Here is a 15,476-nt window from a genome sequence, read left to right on the forward strand (position 1 = left end):
CATGGATTACTGTGAGACTTCTACAAGATTGTTTGAAAATGGGAAAGGGTTAGCACAGAGGCAGCTCCTCTTAGAGAGATACTATCTACACATCAAAAGAGCACAGAGGAGAACATATGAGAGACTGTAAAAGCTCTCAGTTGGGAGGAGTTAGATAAACACTCACCAATAACCTGCCTACGTTAAACCTTTTCCAGAATGCGTGAGTCTGAGAGATAAAGGGAGCTATAAAGGGTGAAGCAGCTAGCAGGGCACCAGACCAAACTGCCCACAGCTCCTGAAAAGTCGTGGCCCAGGTTTGAAGAGGTGCTTTTAGAAGCAATCGGTATGGAGCCTGAGGAGTACAGACGGAGAGGTGAGTGATCCTCTGCTCTTGGAAATGGGTAGCATTTGCTCATGGAGATCAACTGTTGTAGAGCTGGGAATGGTACCCAAAATTAGGATGGGCTATATACTCTTATTTGCACACATGTCCTTGAGACTTAGATTGGCTGAGGCTGAGACAAAAATGTGTTCTAGGGTTGAGTTTAAATTACTGGATTTAGAGTCAGTGGATGACTTAGGCTGTTTGGTCTCACATTTAAAATACTGTGGGAAAGCTGCAAAACTGTGATTCTGAATAAACTTGTACTAAGGGGTTATGCACAGTGGCTCTTCCCTGGCTCACACCATGAATCTTCAGTGATACTGGCACAGTTCTGGAGGTGGGGAGCGAACTTTGGTCCCAGGACTGGAGGAGACTAAAAAGTGGAGAAAAGGTGTGGAGCTGTGCAGCTGTTTTCAGAGGATGCAAAAGGGGGTATGCTATAACAACAGGGAAGCATGGGGCATTATGAAAATTTAATTTCTGTGAAATTCAGTTTCAGTTAATCTGCAGGCAAGAAAATCTGTCTATCCTCTCAGTAATCAAAAAAACCTGTATTTGTACCATGATTGTATTTTAAAGGTACATTTGAACTACTCAATGACAACACTGAAATAACCCTGTGAATCTGTTCTGTTCCCATGAGGCCTGTTCTAGAAGCCTTGTCCCTACATTATTAGATGGGACAAGTAGGGTGTAGGAAGGTAGGTTCCTGTGGCTATCCTGGGAGCAGTATTCCAAGCCCTGTCCAATGTTAATGACAGATTCCATGAAGTGCTAGTACTACTAGTTAGTTTTCCCGCAGTCGAAAACTCAAAAGCACTGGTTTGCCTTTTCCAGGGAAAGAGATGGTGGATTACATTTGCCAGTACCTGAGAGATGTGAGAGAGAGACGGGTGACTCCTGATGTACAGCCAGGTTACATGAGAGCCCAGTTGCCGGATTCTGCCCCAATGGACCCAGACAGCTGGGACGACATCTTTGGAGATATAGAGAAGATTATTATGCCTGGAGTAAGAAATAAAATATAATCATGACAGGAAAAAGCCATTACTACCTGGGGTGAACACCAAATCCTGGGAATGCACAGGTTCTGCAGAACATTTATCTAAATAAGTAAAACACCCAAAATGTAGAATAAGTCTTGTAGACATTATGTCTACAGAAGAATTCTGGAGATTACTATTGTGCTCCTAAATACAGTTTTAGGGTGTAGACCGAATGTATTTTTGAAGTATTTTATACATTAAGAATAACTTATGTTTGCTTAGAGGGAAACAATGATTTTCTGACACTGGTGAATTTAGCTTCACAAGGCCTCTACCTGCTGAATTGCATCATCTCGATTTCAGAGAGTGGAAACTCAGGCATAGGAAGGTGAAATATTTCTTGCCCAAGGTCATGTATGTATAAGACTCGTCTCCTGCTCTTTGAATGTAAAGGTCTCCTTCCTCTTGTACATAAATATTGCAGATTCTGCTGAGTTCATATTACCTAATTAAATTTTTTATGTAAGAAGCTGTTTCAAAGTATTTTAAAATTTTCTTTATAGATGTTTGCAGAAACTTGGTCTGATGTAGGAGAGGTATTCATATTAAACATGCTTATGCTAGTGTCCACATACAGGCTCCTTCAGGTGTATAGAGGGGGGCTATATAATTGTAAATTGCTGTGTAGAACTAAAGGCAAGCTGTCGTTTGACAAAATGAGCAAGAACAACTTTGTTGCGAGGATTCCTGTTATAAAGATAAATATTTCTGACTCTGTGCTATGTTCAGAATCTTTGTCTGCCTGTTTAATTCAGATAAATGCTTTTGCTATAATTTGGAATTTATCTAATAACGACACAGTGTTATCATTTGCTAGTGCTGCACTCCTGTTGATATTATCTCTGTAGCTTTCTTCTAGCAGATCTATAATTGCACATACTATGCTGCTGTGATCCTTTTGCATCACTTTGAACAGATGCTAATCGCTACATCTCGTGCAGAAGTTTGTGACGTTTTCAGACTTAACTTCTAGATAATTTTGTTCTAGGTAGTCCATTGGCAAAGCCCACACATGCATGCCTACTTTCCAGCTCTTACTTCCTGGCCTTCACTCCTTGGAGATATGTTGGCTGATGCAATTAACTGTTTGGGATTCACATGGGTAATTTTTTTTTGTTGTTGTTATTTTCGATATTTTTCTCTTGTATTAAGCAGGAGCAGATCATAGTCATTCTTTCTTGTTCTATGAGTCAGTATAATTATTCACTTTAACCAATTGTATGTCATTTGCATAAATAAGAAAAGTCACATGTAAAAATAATATAATATATAAGAGCAAACATCACCTAGTAGTAAGAGGTGAATGAAGAAAATATATCACTAGAAATGTTTGTTTTCTAATTTCTTGCATATCCCACTGTGAGCATTGTTCCTTGTTGTCTAGTCTCAGTAGCAAGACTGTTACACAAGCACCGCAGGCAATAGAGCAGCCACCACCCATGACTGCAGGCTAGGTGGGCTCCATTCCAGTTCTCCTGCTCCTTTGAGAGAACACATTTCCTGGTTTTTTCTTCTGAAAATAATTGTTTGGTGGCCTGTCCCAGTATATCTGAGTATTTGATATCCTGCTGCAGCAGCTACACAGTGCTACTTGGTTATGTCTCTACATACCTCAGTAGCATTCTGAAGCCAATGTTTTCCCTAGTGGTGAAGTTGCCCAGATTTTTAGATGTATGTCTCCATGTAAGAAAGCAGTAGAAGCTCATAAACCTATAAGAAATTGATGGTTATGGTCTCCATGTAGTTGTATTAGACTAGCTCATTGCATACACAGAAATGTCAATTTCCATGTCCTCAATCTAGTTTTGATAGATTTTTAAGTTTGCAATGTAAACAGATTCTTTCATAAGTGGAAAGCTGGACACTGCAGAACAGCTTTCATCTTTCTTTTGCCATTCTTCAGAAAGCCCCCCTTAACTTTCCTCAGTTGGAAGATGGATCACTGCCCTTTCTCATTAGGGACCAAGAAGCATGTACTTGTGTGGTGAATTGTATTTCCACCATTTCGTCTCAAATGGCTCATTGTGATTTCTTTTTTTAATAACTCTAAAATTGTTTATAGTTTAGAAGCTTAAAACTGAGGTGATGCAGGTAAGCTGGAGAGAGCATTTTAAGGCGCTTGGTGAGAGTCTCTGTATTTGATGTTCCAAGAGAGCAACTGGTAATGAGCAAGGTACCTGCAGCTCACCCTCAACTGCGACCTCAACATAGAGGTCTGTATTACAGAACTCACCAAACAACATAATTTTTATTACAATAGCATTGTGTTCTGCTAGGTCTGGGCCATAGTATTACATGGTTAGCTGCTTATATATCCAATGCTACAAAGCTTGTCATCTGTCTTTGTTGCATCTAGGTGAGATTTCTCCCAAGGCAATTAAAAAGTGTTAATAGCTATTAATTAAAATGTGATATGTGGTTTACTCTAAGGGTTATACTCCTACTGTGTTTGCAGGGTGAGTTACAGCCTGATTCTCTTTGATTTTTCTAGGCCTCCAGTCCAGCCTGTACAGAACTGGAAATGAATGTGATGGATTGGTTGGCTAAAATGCTGGGCCTTCCAGATAAATTCCTGCACCACCATCCTGACAGTGTGGGCGGAGGAGTATTACAGGTAGGGGAGATCAGAGGTGGCCTCATCAACATTTTGTTTTCACTCAGGTGAATTTCCCTCTGGGTGATAGTTTTCCGGGAGGCAAAACCAACAAGATTTGCTCTATGGGTCTGAATAGAGACAAATCCCTATTTGACGTTACTTTTCCAAATTTTAGTATTAAATATAAAAGATTATAGAATAGGAATTGCTATTTCTTTTAGTCCTAATTGTGTTATGGACAAGGAGCAGGTAGTCTTGTGGCCTTACTAAGGATAAATGAGAGTCAGATTTGGTTTCTTCAGTCTGTTTCACATCACCAAATTATTCACTAAAGTGATTTTTCCTTTTTCTCATGTCTATTTTGTGTCTCTGAGAGTTACAACATCAAGGCCTGAACCTTTACTTCCTTTCATAAGGCCTAAGCAAGTATCCCCTGGAATCAGTGCTGAGGCTCTGTGTTGTTATAAGGAGCTTTGGTCAGGTTTGTAATTTTTGTGGGAGATACTACAATTTAGCTGTAGAAGAACAAAAGGAAAATGTGATTTAGTTACTCCCCCCCAACTTGGTCCTGCACATTAAAAAATATACAGCAGTTAAAAGGCTTTGTTTTGTGTTGCTGGCCCAGAGAGCTGCTCATCAGCTAGTGACTTGCCATGGCTTCCCAGAAAAGCAGGAATAGAAATAAGAGGGAGTGGGCAGCTCAACACTTCAATGACTTCAGTAAATCCCTGACAAAATCGGAATAAAGTAGTAGTAATATGTTGCAGTAAATGAGCAATGTCTTTGCAGAGCACTGTGAGTGAATCAACCTTGGTTGCACTGCTAGCAGCAAGGAAAAACAAAATTCTGGAGATGAAGCTTTCTGAGCCAGACACTGATGAGTCCTCGCTCAATTCTCGCCTCATCGCTTACGCGTCTGATCAAGTAGGTTCTTACGGTTACAAAGAAAACAAATTCGCTTCTGCTGTCTCACCCAGACCATACAATGTGAACTTGCATTTCTGTACCAAGAGCAAATCACAAATGTGAATGTTTCACAAGCATGAACGAATCCCTCTAATGTTGCTTTCTGCAGATGGGGAAACCAAATCAATGTGAAATGAGGTTTTGTAGGGTCTCGGCAGTCCTCAAGAGACTGTTTCACATGACTCATTTCTGTACTTCCTTCCTGTTTTTCACAAAGCCTTACTCCAGTAACTAGGTGCTGATCTCATGCTGCTTCAGCTCTTGTTTCTTCACAGCCTCCTTCCACTTGGAGACAGGCACACTCAGGGCGTTACCTCAGAGTTGCTCCTGGTTGTGGTCTCCACTCCAGGCCTCTGTGCTTGTTCTTGGAGGACCATGTACACAGTACTGTGACTCTGCCTGCAAACCTGTTCTGTCCTTTGGCTCCTGAACTGAACAATTGTATTCCCCTGTGAAAACTGCAACAGGAGAGACACTCATGCTAGTTCTCTCTTAGTATAACTAAAAGGGCTTTTTCTTGTGAGGGGTTTTGGTCTACCCCAGCTCAGAAGTAGGCACACTTTCAGGGGTTTTTATCTTCTTACGGCAGGGAGGAGGGAATAAAATGAGGTTGGTCCATTTCTAGAGGGTCTTTAAGATCTGAGTTTTGGTAAATGGCCCTCCAAACACAAGGTGAGGATGCCTATTTCTACATTTTAGAGACCAGTATGTAAATAAATGGAGCGTATGCATTCCTTGGAATTACAGTGTACTATTTCTTTTAATTCTTCACAAAGAACAATCTTTCAGACTTGTATTAATACGGATTATAATAAGGACCTTATCTCTGCTTTTCTTGCAACCACTGTCTTTTATAAGGCCATAACTTATCACAGCTGTTCAGCCTCAGAGCTTGCTTTCTTACTCTTTTTCTTTTTTAAAGGCGCATTCTTCTGTAGAAAAGGCTGGCTTGATTTCTCTTGTGAAGATGAAATTTCTGCCTGTGGATGAGAACTTTTCCCTCAGAGGTGAAACTTTGAAGAAAGCCATTGCAGAAGACAGAAAGAAAGGCCTGGTGCCAGTCTTTGTATGTTCAACTTTCTGATTGGGGGTATTGACAAAGTGTTGTATTCTTAATGTCAACATAAAATTCATCTGAAACTTTTCTTACTGTGTTAAAATACATTAGCTGAAGGTTAAAATGTATACAATAACTTCTATTTTATTGAACAAAAGAATTTTAATATAATTTTGACTGTATATGATAGCCTCTCCACTTTAAAAAAAGTGCTGCATCCATTTATTAAAACCATCTTAACAGGTTTGTTTTCTTCTAGGTTTGTGCAACCTTGGGTACAACTGGTGTCTGTGCTTTTGACAATCTCTCAGAACTGGGTCCAATTTGTAAGTGTCCTTTCTTCCTGATTTTAAACTATGATTGCACAGAAAAGATAGTATAAGAATTTTTCATGCCAAAACCAAGGAGAGTAGAAATACTAATCAGCTTGAGTTTTTCAGATGTGTCTCAAAGATCAGTGGAGTCAGCGCAAGACTTTGCCGTGATTTCTGTAAGATTTAGGTTAGGATGCTAAAATACATTCTATTCAAGATGGATTAAATTTGCCAACTGATAAATCTTTAATGTGGTTATTCAGGGAATACAGACTGTACAGTACAGAGTGCAGTACTGTTGTAGAATAGATACATAAATATTTAACTTAGCAAAGGAGTTTTGAAGGTGGTGTTTGGTAGGACATCCTTTGTAGCCACCAGTTCAATAGGTAAATTTGACGTGGTTGCAGATTCTATTCCAGCATAAATTCTGACAAGTAGTTGCTGAAGACCTGCAGCACTTTCTTATGGGTCGGAGTGTGGCTTCTATCTCTGGGTCCTTTTTGCTTGCCACCGTGTCTTTATTCTAGCTTTGTGCAACGGCGTTGTACTGGGGAATTTCACTTAGTAAAAAGGCAGATGACAAATCAAACATTAAAAAGCCTCACTCGTACGAAATATGGAATAGTGAATTTTGTTATAGAGTCCATCCGGTTTCAGCATTATTCTAAAGCTGTGGTTCTGGATCCACAGCTTTAGAATAAAACTAGATTGTCAGTTGTTTGTCTTGCTTGTTGTCAGCCTGTCTGCTTCCTGCAAAAACATGCTTAATCTCTCCTCTGAAAACCAGGTGCATGTACTTTGATTCCTTATGTCCCTTATGTAACAATAATTTCAATTCCAACAGGTGATGATGAGGGACTCTGGCTTCATATTGATGCTGCATATGCAGGAACAGCATTTGTATGTCCTGAATTTCGATTGTTCTTGGATGGAATTGAATATGCAGATTCCTTTACTTTTAACCCTTCTAAATGGATGATGGTTCATTTTGACTGCACTGGATTTTGGTGAGTAAAGGCAAAACACAACACCAAAATGATAACATGCAAATTGCAAAGTCTTTCTCTGTACAATTTTTTTGCTAAGTACAGTTCATTCTACAATTGATAGGGTTAAGGATAAATACAAGTTACATCAAACCTTCAGTGTTAACCCTGTCTACCTCAGGCATCCCAACTCAGGAGCTGCTGTTGATTTCATGGTAAGTTGTTCTTTGGGTTGATATTTTAAATTGCCTAGAAAATGTTCAAACAGACTGCAAAATTCCTCACATTCTGGAGTGTGCTTATCTTATAGCTGGCCTTATTATGTAAAAGCATAAAACCAATTTTACTGAGATCCTAATGCATATTAAATGATAAAACTTCGAAGTGAGCCCTGGCTATGCAAATTAGTTATAAAATTCCTTTCAGATATAGAGATTGAAGTAGTTAGGATTTTTACACAAATGGGGATCCAGCCTTGCCTTTTTAGTTAGAAAGGTCATTTCTGTGCATTGTGTTGCTGAAGTAATTCTTAGTGATGGCATTTTGGCTGATTTTCTTGTATTTCTGATATGTAATAAAAAAGAGTAAGCAATGTGAACACCATGCTCTGAAACAGCAGTAGAATGAATTATGTTTTTCTTCAGATTAAGGTATTCATAGGAGAACTGAGGCATTTACTTCAGATCCATCTTACAGCAGATTTCAGTCCAGTAAAACAAAAGAATATTCACTGCCAATTGTTTCTGCTATGATCTCACCCTAGTCCTGAAAAGATAATTGTTTTCTTGAAATCAATAGTGCTTTTCACTTGAGTGTGAGTATAGAGACAGCAGGGGAAAAATGTATCAGTGAGTCCCTCTTGTGGTTAAGTAGGACTCTGCATGTATTTGTGTAGCTCCCTAGTATGCCTTTAAATGTTTTGTCACTCTTTTCCATGCAGTAGGTGTTACTTTCTCTGGAAGGGTGTACCCCTGTATCAACTCTTTCTGTTGATAGTTGATTTGAGAAAACGTTCAGGATGGCACTTAAATATGTAAATTACAGTAAGTGCTCAGTCCTAAAGTGTAAATGGAGAAATCTTAAATTGATAATGCAATTGCTAAATGCAAAAAGGTGTTGTTATTAGCTGGTAGTTAACTAAAAATTCTAAGCATGTCCAGGCTATAGATTAAGGACAATAGCCAAAATCTTATTTTTGCAAATAACTGAAGAATATAGTGTTATAGTATTGAAGAACATAGTGTTTCTTTGATGGCTATTTCCTAGGCTTAGAAGATTTTCAGTAATAGGAAATTTTGTGCCAACAGAGATTTCAGACCTGAGTCTGAAGCAACAGACTAGCAGTGTAAAGGGACAGGCCTTGCTGTTGGTTTTGCACTCATTGATAACACTGTTGTGTTTTCACAGCACTGGCAAATTCCACTGAGTCGTCGATTTCGTTCTTTGAAGTTGTGGTTTGTGATTCGTTCATTCGGGGTGAAAAAGCTTCAAGCTCATGTCCGACATGTATGTGAATTAACAATACAAGCATAAATGTATTATGTTCATTTATTGGCAGCTCAGTTTAATAAATTCAGTGATGCAAAGATGAGTAACAGAAATCCTCTCGCACACACAGCTTGCATGTGAACACCAAATGCATGCTGATTTTACTCTTAAGTAATCTGTAAAGATTGACTGTGTAGACAAAACATTTCCTGTACCCTTCTTGGAAGCAATAGGCAGTGGAAGGCAACTCGATAAGTCAATGCCTTCTGCACATTACTGAGTACTAATCTGTAGAAGCTTTCTTTGAGGCAAAGTGGCAGCTGTTTGGGAGGCAGGCTGTGATGGATGGCTGAACCCATTGCTATGAAAATTTACAGGCTTAAGTCTTTGATGGAGTGTAAATACAAGGGATCATATTGTGGATCAACGGTTGCCGCGAAAGGACTCTAATCTGAAAAGTCACATTCTGTTTTCAAACCTTCTTCTAGAAGATTCCTGCGTATAGTCCAGTTACTCTTGTTCATTGTCGAAGGTTTGGGCAAACAGAGACAGACTTTAAAATTCTTAGCTTTGTTGTCATTCTTCTGTTTGCTACCATTCATGCATTGGAATGATGTGGTTTAGTAAGAAAAGGAATTCTTTTTAACTAAATTTAGCGTCTTACAGTGGGTTTCTGACAAACCAATACATAACTACTTTTTTTCCTTAATTATAGGGTACTGAAATGGCCAAATTCTTTGAATCATTGGTTAGAAGTGATCCACTCTTTGAAATTCCTGCCAAGAGACATCTTGGGCTAGTTGTATTTCGTCTAAAGGTAAAGACCTGGCCTTTTGCATGTCTCTTTGGAATGAATTGACCACAACTGATCTCTCCCCAGACATTAAGAACTGTGAATAAATGTTCATGTAAGAATTTGTAATGCTGGAGTTCTTATGGAGAAATTTGGATGTCACTGGAAATTCTAACTATAGTATTTTTTTTTTTCTTATCCATATTTAAAACAGGGTCCCAACTGGCTGACAGAAAAGCTCCTGAAAGAACTAAGCAGTTCTGGCAGGCTCTTCCTTATTCCAGCAACCATTCGTGACAAGTTCATAATTCGCTTTACTGTAACATCTCAGTTCACAACCAGGGAAGATATTCTGCAAGACTGGAACATCATTCAACACACTGCAGCCCAAATCATTAGCCAGAATTATGGGTTGCAGTGCATCAATTCTGGTGATGGGGCAAGAATCCCTCATATGATAGTTAAGCCTAGTTCTGATGCCATTAGTAGTGCTTCTCAGCTTTATCTAGATGGAGGAAAATACAAAACACCTTCCAGAAAAATAGTAGTTCAGCCTAAGAAATTATCAGTGAGTCCCAGTACGTGCGTGATTAGTCAACAAGTGAAAGATCAAGGGGATCCTCTAGATGACTGTTTTCCAGAAGATGTCCAAGACGTTACCAAACATAAGTTAACCTCTTTTTTATTCAGCTACTTATCTGTTCAAGGCAAGAAAAAGACAGGACGTTCCCTTAGCTGCAACAGTGTGCCAATGACTGGCAGTCTTGAGCAATGTAACCCCAAAGCAGCAGCCACTGACAAGAAGGAGTCTCATGCAAATGCCAGAATTCTTTCCAGGCTGCCTGAAGAGGTGATGATGCTCAAAAAAAGTGCCTTCAAAAAACTAATTAAGTTCTACAGTGTCCCAAGCTTTCCAGAGTGTAGCATTCAGTGTGGCCTTCAGCTGCCTTGTTGTCCTCTGCAAGCCATTGTTTAGCAAGTAAAAGAGATTGGTCCTTCTAGACCTCCCCAGGTAGAAAAAGAGCCAAAGTTTGCTTATTCATATGCAATACTGCATGATATTTTGTTCAGTATGTAAGCAGTGGCAATGACCACTGAGAAAATTCCTGTGCTTTTACTGGTGGAAACCTCGTGTATTTATAGATAAAAATGTCAAATAAATCTTGTAGGCATACAGCATGAAACTCTGTGCTTTGTAGACTGTGGTAAAGAAAATGCCAATTTCTGCCTTATCAGTCCTGGTAATGGACAGTTTCTAGCTGGTAGGCTGGAACCATTTTGACAAAATATGCTGACTGGAGTAGGGGGTAAGCAATTTAGCTCTCTATTTACACCATTGATTTTTTTTTTTTTAAATACCTTGACTTAAACTCTCTAGACTGCTGTGAGGATCTGTGTGTGCAGACAATGCCAACATCAGTTCTGAACTGTGCAAAAAGAAGGATGTAACCTCTCTAAGAGATTTTGCTGTATTGGGGCAATTTTAAAATTCCACAAGTTTAAACACACAGCAGCCCTGCCATTCCATTTGTGCTTATCAGTTACAGTACACAGGAAGCTTCATGCAACCATGTTGCAAGAGCAGTTGCCCTTGCTAAGCACCTGTGGCCTTTCTCAGCATTACCTAAGTCTGTAAATCACAAGTGCATGAGGAAAGAGAGTAGGAATGATATTTTACCCTTCTTCATATCAGAAGAACTAAGGGGCATTACAGAAGAAAGGGTCTCTATGCAGCAAACAAACTTATTGCTACAAGAGGCCAATGATTTTATGTATTTTTCAAGAACAATTAAAAAAATTGGGGGGGTAAAAAACTATTGAGGGCAGCTTTAAATTCAGAAATACAACTGTTAAGTCAGGAAGCATGATGATTGCTAGGAGATTGTTCTGGGAAAGCACTGCGAGATGCTTGCTGCCTTCTTCATTGTTGTTTCCAGGCATCTACAATCACCCCATTGAAGGCAGCGTACTCAGCCAGATGGATCTTCACTCTCACCCAGTACAACTATTCTCAAATTATATAAATAATAAGTCTGGTTAATCAGAACAATTTCCATACCTTTATACATCAGCTAACTCACAGTGGAGTATATTGAGGCATGTTACAAGGAGCAGTAAAATTTGGCCTGCTAGCCCTTTCTAGTAAGAACAGATTTATTTTATTCCATTCTGTAATACTATTTGCCTTTTTTTTAAATCCTAGGGAAATCTAAGCCACATTTTATTATGAAGTATCTGGCCTGCCATTACTCTATTTGCACCCGAAGCAAAATACGTCTTAATTCTTATAAATTGTTCTCATTCTGTGTATATATTATTTGATGCATAAAAAATAAATAAGAGGGCATCTCTGCTGCAATGGATAGAAGTTAATGTAAGCATCCAACACAGACTTTTTTTGATTAGTTAGTCTGAGACAACTGTAAGATTCATTAATGGTCTTTTTTAATGAGCTTTGTGTTTTGACTTAGGGATGTAATTTTTACTAATGCAGTGGATATCTCTTTAATATGAATATAAATGTATTTGCATAAAGATGTCTTCTGTTGTAGCCACTGTCACATGCTTAGGTGCACAGTATTAACATTCACAGCATTAACAACACATCCATACATAGTAGCAAGGTAGGTAAGATTCGAAGTATGAAGGAGAGGAGAAGCCAGACTAAGATACAAGTAGAGTCGGAGAAGTTCTGCTTTATTAAAACAATCTCACATTCACAATTTATTTGAGATACTGGTATTTGCTAATATTAATAGGATTTCCTGGCAAGGTTAGAATAACAGATGCTTTAAAAACTGAATATTATAAAACACAGATTTTTTTTTTGACATGCTCACAATCTGAAGTCATGGTTTTTTACTGAGTTATAAATGTCCTGGGTTATTTGTTACACACAGGTTTTCTTTGTCATCCAGGAAATACAAGCAATCTTTGACTGCTGGATTGAAACCCTCCTCCACTAGTTGTATTTTACGGTACTTAAAAGTTGCTGTAAGTTCAATGGCACTCTACAAAAAACAAAACTACATCTCTACTTAGCAATGTCAGCATATAATTGTGGTAAATAGATTAGATTTCCTAAATTCAAAGGGAATCATGTTTAAAGAAAACCCATACAGCACAGAAGTTGAAGCCTTACTAACAGAGGGCCAAACTATCTGCATTCATCAGATAATAACGGGACTGTGGAATATATGAGCCAGTAATTACTCTGAATGTAAGAAGTAATGGGGCCACAGAAAGATTACTGAAAGGCTTACCTTACTATTCTATTTAAGTGAGGCAGGAAAACACTAGTTTTCAGCTTTTAGTCGGAAAGAATCAAGGGTTTTATCCAGAAATTTATTTATGTTCTTGGATCAAAAAATCAGCTGATTTTTTTCTCAGAAAACAAGAGCAAAGAAAACAGCAGTTGGAGAGTGGGCAAGACTCACTGTACTTTACATGGACGGCAAGACAAACCACTACCTTGACTGGTCAACGGTTCTGCTTGTATAACTCAGAAGTTTAAAGATCGATTAAATAATTAGACATGCTAGTATCTCTGTGTTAGTCCTCTTGAATCATCTTGGTGAATACACAACCTTTCTCAAAGGAGCAATGTTTATTTTAAATAAATAACTTGAGAAGTACAGTGAGAGTGACATTCTTGCAACATTTTCCTAATTTAAGTTAATTTTCAGTTTAGAATTTGGCTATTTATTCACTGGTGGGATAAAAATCTAAGCCTCTTTTGCAAAAGACAGCTCTCTTGCAAGCTTTTATTTGTATGGGGATCTTTATTTTGCACAGAACAGTCTGTAGATGGAGCTGCAATAAACTGCGAATGCAGCTGTGTTTGCTGAAGGAATCCAACAGGAAATGTATTTTCCACTAAGAGATCTTCCTGATTTTATTTGTTAAAATGTGCCAGGTATCCTGTAGCTGCTCATGCAACTTTTTTTTTTTTTCAGGCTGAACTGAAACATCTGGGTGCAGTTCTACTTTCATGTTGGTAAATGACAAGAGCAAGTGAAGGACAAAAGAAGCCTTTTTGAGAATTGCTAGTATAACTAGAAAGTCCATAGTCCTCGTAGAAGGGTGAAAAACCACAATCCAAAGGGATGCATAAAAGCTATTTAGGAACACCAGTTTACCTTAATCTTTATAAAATGAGGTCTTGCATAGTTTGGAAGGTGAGTGTTAACGCACTGCAAAAATCCAAGTACTTCAGATTTTTTTACTTGTTTTACATACCAAGAGGGCTTATTCCCTCCCCTTTTGGTGACCAAGGGATGGGACACCATTTAGACACAAACCTTTAGTGTTCCTTCTGTTTTCTGGGATTACAGGTAATGCAGGTAGGAATAGGTAATATTCTTACATGAAGTTTTGCGTTAGAACCATATGAATGCTTTCATAAAATTGTGTACAGGAGGAAGTGAAAATGGAAAGTAGCATCTAATGCTTAAAGAAAAGTAGAGCACAAGCATATGCTAATTTAAGATTAATTCTTCTTTAGTTTCTTTTGTCTTGTTTCTGTTTGCCTTTAACACCATGCATTGATGACACTTGGCATTCCAATTTGTTTAATTCAAAATCTAGAGTGTTGAATTAATGAGTTCTCAGGTGATGTATACGATCACCTCCAGCTACATTACTGAAGTACAAATACTTCTGTGTGATGTAAAACAAACAAAAAAACCCCACACAGTCCATCCAGTTCTTACACAAATGTAAGGTGAGAACTGGTTAGACCAATGGGTTTTTTATAAAGTTGATCTATAATTAGGTATTAACACCTCTTCTGATGTGTTTTTACAAGAGTGTTGAGAATAAGAGCATATCTTCCTCATCTCCTAGAGTGTAATCTGAGAAATATATAAAGAAGTCTAGACCATTTATGTTGTTACCTTTCTTTTGAAATGTTTCCTAGGGCAGCTGTGTGTTTATCCCTACCACAAAGCAGCTGAAAACAAGAGTGATTTAAAGAGAGAGGTGGAGCAGAGACATACATGATTAATAAAAAGATTAATTATTAGAATTAAAATAGGTCATCTTGATTTATAAACAGCCTTGTTATTCTAGCCTCAGAAACACTGGGCATTTCTCTTCTCATGTCTTCCACTTTTAGTAGAGGAAGTAGTGAGTGGATCATAACATTAACAGAATCTCTCACATGTTGAATAAATGGGGGAAGGAAGCGGTGGACGTAGGAACAGTGGCATCTCTAACACACCTTTCAATTCCAGAATACTAAATTGTCATTGATGTAACCCATGTTATGACATATCGTAGTCTGGAAGCCTTTCTGGAAAAGTGTGATACCTGTTAACTTAATTAAAGTATATATATCTGTTATACCTGTAACTATATCCGTTAACTCAGTTAATAGGGGCTCCGCAATTTCTCCTCGTCATTCGACTACTCTAAGGGCATGCAATGTATTATGCCACCTAGTCAAAACCACATGTGCAATGCAATACTCAGGATTGCAATCAAATCTAACCTTGTTTGTTTGATTTCAGAGCATTACACTCTAAGAATGGGTTCCATTTTAACTGTCCATCACAACCCAAATGCAGTGAGGAGCTAGATGGGAGTCCTATGGATCTTGGGTAAGTGAGACACATGGACAGGAAGGCACCTCCAAAATACAGGAGACAAGAAAGTAAAGTAATCTGTTCCCTCTTTTGTCTTCCAGTATATCTGGGAATCTGCCTTTAGCAGCAGTGCCACTCAAATTAAAAAAAAAAAAAAAAAAAAACAAAAGTTGCCATAAGCACTTAAAGAGTTTATAAAAGTTCAAAGATTTCAGATTTTTTGAGGAGCAGGAAAAAGGCAGTACACGTGTCAGAATTTCTTGCATTCTTTCAGA

At 38.3% G+C, this 15,476-nt stretch overlaps 1 protein-coding gene across 2 annotated transcripts; it reads left to right on the top strand.

Annotated features, from left to right (window-relative positions):
- The first annotated feature begins 327 nt into the window (after nucleotides 1-327).
- HDC (histidine decarboxylase) lies at nucleotides 328-10,592 on the top strand. 2 transcript variants are annotated; one of them, XM_059823981.1, is made up of 12 exons: nucleotides 328-355; nucleotides 1,205-1,377; nucleotides 2,402-2,515; nucleotides 3,905-4,027; nucleotides 4,799-4,933; nucleotides 5,898-6,041; nucleotides 6,292-6,358; nucleotides 7,194-7,356; nucleotides 7,460-7,550; nucleotides 8,743-8,841; nucleotides 9,539-9,640; nucleotides 9,831-10,592. In XM_059823981.1, exons 1-12 carry the CDS (start codon nucleotides 328-330, stop codon nucleotides 10,590-10,592), a joined length of 2,001 nt encoding a protein of 666 aa, XP_059679964.1. The 2 variants fall into 2 exon arrangements, with proteins under 2 accessions (XP_059679964.1, XP_059679965.1); XM_059823982.1 differs by lacking the exon at nucleotides 8,743-8,841.
- The last annotated feature ends 4,884 nt before the right edge of the window (nucleotides 10,593-15,476 follow it).

The sequence above is a fragment of the Gavia stellata genome, chromosome 13 (genome assembly GCF_030936135.1).
Source record: "Gavia stellata isolate bGavSte3 chromosome 13, bGavSte3.hap2, whole genome shotgun sequence".
NCBI classification, from domain to species: domain Eukaryota; kingdom Metazoa; phylum Chordata; class Aves; order Gaviiformes; family Gaviidae; genus Gavia; species Gavia stellata.

Coding starts and splice junctions, on each gene's coding strand:
- HDC (XM_059823981.1), top strand. CDS start 328: ATGGAGCCTGAGGAGTACAGACGGAGAG. Junction 4,028..4,798: donor TGGGCGGAGGAGTATTACAG/GTAGGGGAGATC, acceptor ATGTCTTTGCAG/AGCACTGTGAGTGAATCAAC. Junction 9,641..9,830: donor TAGTTGTATTTCGTCTAAAG/GTAAAGACCTGG, acceptor TATTTAAAACAG/GGTCCCAACTGGCTGACAGA.